The sequence below is a fragment of the Ceratotherium simum genome, chromosome 17 (assembly GCF_057802395.1).
Source record: "Ceratotherium simum simum isolate JZ-2026a chromosome 17, ASM5780239v1, whole genome shotgun sequence".
NCBI classification, from domain to species: Eukaryota; Metazoa; Chordata; class Mammalia; order Perissodactyla; family Rhinocerotidae; genus Ceratotherium; species Ceratotherium simum.
Window position 1 is genome coordinate 20872057 of NC_141916.1, and position 4427 is coordinate 20876483.

The following is a 4427-nucleotide window of genomic DNA, read 5'->3' on the forward strand; positions in this document are numbered from 1 at the left end:
TTTTGTTAATATTATCCATATGTTATCAGGTTTCTCTATATTCTTACTTATCCCACTGATCTAATGACTTGGTTTGTGGTATAACCTCAATGAGGTCAGGGAGGAAGTCCTCACGCATGATTTTACATCCGTGGCACCTAGTGCAATACATGAAACACAGTAGGCACGCAGCTATTAAATGAATTAACTATTTATGGCCATAAAGTGGGGTGGAGTGCAATTGTTCCCAGTTCCCCATTCAAATAAAAAACTGAATTTTTATCCTTGTTACTTTCTCCCTATGGGACTTATAGCAGACCCCCAACCTGGAGTCAGCTCTGATTGCTGCATTTCTTCCTAAAGATATACTTCTCCACACTTAAGTGCCTATGGCAGGTTCTACTCAAGCGTTGTGTTGCTCTTAAAAGCTTTTAAAATATAAACATAGAAAAACAGTGAATGAAAAGACACGAACTAAAATATTGATATGGTTTCTCTCCAGGTGATTCTTTTTATTTATTTATTTTTCCCTTTTTTTTTTTTTTTTTTTTGGTGTTTTCCGGCTGTTCTGTAATGTGCAGGCATTACTTTTATAGTTGAGAGAACAAAGAAAGTTTATAATTAGAAACATCAGTCATTTTTTCCTCTGATATTTCCATTTGCTGGTTCAAGTTCTACTCATTAAGATTATACAGAAAAAGTAAATTCTTCTAGATGGAAAACCTAATAACATTTAAAGGGCCCTCTCAGATTTTCCCTGAGTCTTCCCTTCAACGTTTCCGTCAAGGTTTGTCACATGGTTCCTAGATCCTTCACCATCTTGTTTGTCTCTGAACGTAGTCCCATAGGTGGCTAATCATTTAAAATAGAGCTCCTCAGAACTGGATACAATATTTCAGGTGCAGCCTGATCCACACAAAGTACAATAGAATCTCTCTTGGTTATATGTTTCCACTATTACAGCCTACAATAGCACTGGCATTTTCAGTGCCCATGCACTGCTGACCCACATAGAGTTTACTGAACTTCCTGTCTTTTTCATTCTTTGTCCTCCATCTGTTTTCATACAAATAGGTAGCACCTATGCACAGTTATCTCATCTATGCTTTTCCTGTCCTCCCTCCTCAAGCAGGTCTCAGATGGTGGACCCAAGGAACGGGAGCTCAGTGACAAAGTTTGTTCTCGTGGGCTTTGAGCAGAGCTCCCCTTCCACTCGGGCATTGTTCTTTGCCCTCTTCCTAGCCCTCTACAGCCTTGCCATGGCCATGAATGGCCTCGTCATCTTCATTACTTGGACAGACCCCAGCATCAACAGCCCCATGTACTTCTTCCTTGGCCATCTGTCCTTCCTGGATGTTTGCTTCATCAACACCACCATCCCACAGATGCTGATCCACCTGGTGATCAAGAACCACTCTCTCTCCTTTGCTTCCTGCTTGACCCAGATGTATCTGGTTTTTGGTGTGGGTGAGGCCGAGTGCATCCTCTTGGCTTTTATGGCCTATGACCGTTATGTTGCTATCTGCCACCCACTTAGCTATGCCCAGATCATGAGCTGGCACGTCTGTATGAGGCTGGTGAGTACTGCCTGGTTCTTTGGGCTGATCAGTGGCATCCTGCTTGATTACATGACATTTCGTGGTCCATTCTGTAGAGACAACCACATAGAAAACTTTTTCTGTGAGGCCCCCATAGTGATCACTCTCTCTTGTGGAGATCCCCAGTTTAGTCTTAAAATGATCTTTGCTGATGCCATTGTGGTTCTGCTCAGCCCCGTGGTGCTCATTGTCATCTCCTATGCCCGCATCCTGGCCTCCATCCTCAGCAGAGCCTCCTCCTCAGGTCGGGGAAAGACCTTTTCTACTTGCACCTCCCATCTGACTGTGGTCACCTTTTTCTACACTTCAGCCATGTTCTCTTACGTGAACCCTCGCAGCACACATGGCCCTGACAAAGACAAGCCTTTCTCCCTTCTCTACACCATCATCACCCCCATGTGCAACCCCATCATCTACAGTTTTCGAAACAAGGAAATGAAGGGGGCCATGGTGAGGGCCCTCGGGAGGACCAGCCTGGCGCAGGCAGAGTCCGTCTAGCTGGAAGTCTCCTGGAGGAGAAGCTCCCTTCCCTGGATTACCCCTCCCCCAGCACTGACAAGTGGGAAACTCACTAACTGATAAGCTTCAGGAAAGAATATTCATGGCTTTCTTTCTACTAGCATCAGATCTGGAAGTTCCTGTTGAGATTGAGAGCCACAAGGGAAAAACAGAGATATGCAGAAGATAGGAAAAAAGCAATTGGTTGGAGAAATACGCTGTGAGGTGTGTGATACCATCCTTAAATGGTGGCATCAAAATTCTTCAAGAAAGCTCCTGGAAGAAAATAAGAACTGATTAATGGGATTGTATTACTTCTCAAAGGCAGCAAGAGGAGGAGCTGTATGCCAAATACATGTGGATTTTTAATGAGGAGGAGGAAGGCAGAAGCAAGAGGGGGAAGTCTGAGGAAAGCACCCATTTCCCCAGGTTGTAAACAGAGGAGTAGGAGTTATAGAGCAAAATCTCCCAGAGTCAAGGAAGCTTTGAGTGGCATCTGCATTGTACAAAAATATAAAAAGAGAACTTCAGCTTATTTGCACATTTATTTGCTTCCACTTGAAAATTTTGTCACTAGGCTGTATGCATATTGTGCAACTTAAATGTAGGCTTTTTTTTTTTTTTCATGAAGATTCCTTCCTATCTCTTGTTTTACCTACATATACCACATTTCTTGAGACTTTCTACTCACATCTCTATCTTCTTTTTCTCCTACCCCTATTCTGTTATCTAAAGTCTGGAACAAGCCTTCTCAGCAGGGATGATTTTCTCCCCTTGGGGTATTTGGCAATGTCTGAAGACATTTTGGGGTTGTCACAACTGGAGAAGGGAGTATCCTACTGGCATCTGGTAGGCAGAGGCCAGGGATGCTGCTGAACATCCTACAATACATAGGATAGCCCCCACAACAAAGAATTATGTAGCCCAAGACATCAATAGTGCTGTGGCTACGTAACCCTGGTCTAGATATGAGGTATTAAAAGGGCAGAATTAGGAAAATGATGAGAAATATTGATATGGGAAGAAAAGAGACAGGAGGAAACCCAGAAGAATTTAAAATACAGAAGTCTATCTGCAAAGCCATTTTCTGGTTGACTGTGGGCAGGATTTCTGCTGGCACGATTTCTGTTGCTACGTTTCCATGGCAATGATCTATGTAAGTAGGTGCAATAAAACCTTCTCTAAAATCTCTGTTTGTCTCTATCTGAGCCTACCTCTACTTCTCCAGTTTTCTGCAGTTATAGGACTTCTCCTACCCGATCATGCCCTTCTGGTTGCCACTACCATGGACTCCTACTTAAATTAGGCCCTTTCCTCTGTCACTTCAAAGCAAACCTCATCCACCTAGCAGTCATCCTGCCCTTGTTCCCGCCGATCTCACATTCCTGCCTAGCTCAGGCCCACCCCGTGTCATTTCCCACCGACTGTTCATTTGCAGTGGGTCTCCTACAAATGCCATTTAGTGCAATCTGTGGAAACCATGTGACTTCTTACGGGAATACTCCCTAGAATTTCAACATTTTTCTCATTCACTTTACCAATATCCTTCTTTTACCAATGCTTATATTTCCCCACCCATATGCTCCATCCGCCCTGAAGGGTCTGCTCTACTTTTCATGTGTGGTGGATATTTTCTTTTGCCCCTCTAGAACTAAATACACACCTTCTCCCCCCGATCTCTGTCCTGGTGGACAGACCTTGGTTGACTGCCTCAGTGGGCTTCATTGCCTTCTAGGTTCTAGCTAGAAGAACCTTTTTGGTTGAATCAAAAAGAGTCACGTAGTAGGACAGAGTAAGGCAGGAGGAGAGTGAGTGAGGGTGTCAATTCTCTTGGCTTCTTCCCTGATGTCCCAGAGCCCCTGTCAGGTGGCCTTCTTCTACAGCTCCCTTCCCTGCCCCTGTAAGGTAGTACCTGCTCCCTCCTCTTGAGAGCTCAGGATGCTTCACCATACCTCTTTGATGCCCCTTAATCCGGTCCACCTTTTGGTAAGCCCCCTCATGGTCCTATTTAAGTGTGCCAATTACCTCCTCCCAGCACACTGACTGATTCAGTAATGGGTACCAGGCACATATTACCAAACACAAATGGAAAATATCTCAAAATAGACCATATACTAGTCCATAAAGCAAATCTCAAAACATTTCAAGGAATTGGAATCATACACACCATGTTCTCTAACCATAATGCAGTTAAGTCAGAAATCAGTATCAAAAAGATAACTGGAAAGAAACCCATATGTTTGGAAATTAAGAAATGTAACTCTAATTAACCTACATACCAAAGAATGAATTCTAAGTCTAGTCCAAGATGGAAAGAGTAAAGGTCTTGGAAGTTGTCACTCTCACCATGTG

The 4427-nt window shown here is 43.6% G+C and overlaps 1 protein-coding gene across 1 annotated transcript; it reads left to right on the top strand.

Moving 5' to 3' along the window:
* The first annotated feature begins 1223 nt into the window (after nucleotides 1–1223).
* On the top strand, nucleotides 1224–2075 carry LOC101401672 (olfactory receptor 10AD1-like). The gene has a single exon (XM_014786730.2). It carries the CDS (start codon nucleotides 1239–1241, stop codon nucleotides 2073–2075), a length of 837 nt encoding a protein of 278 aa, XP_014642216.2. The 5' UTR covers nucleotides 1224–1238.
* Nucleotides 2076–4427: the final 2352 nt, after the last annotated feature.

Excerpts from the sequence above, each read along its gene's own strand:
- LOC101401672 (XM_014786730.2), top strand. The coding sequence starts at position 1,239 with ATGGCCATGAATGGCCTCGTCATCTTCATTACTTGGACAGACCCCAGC.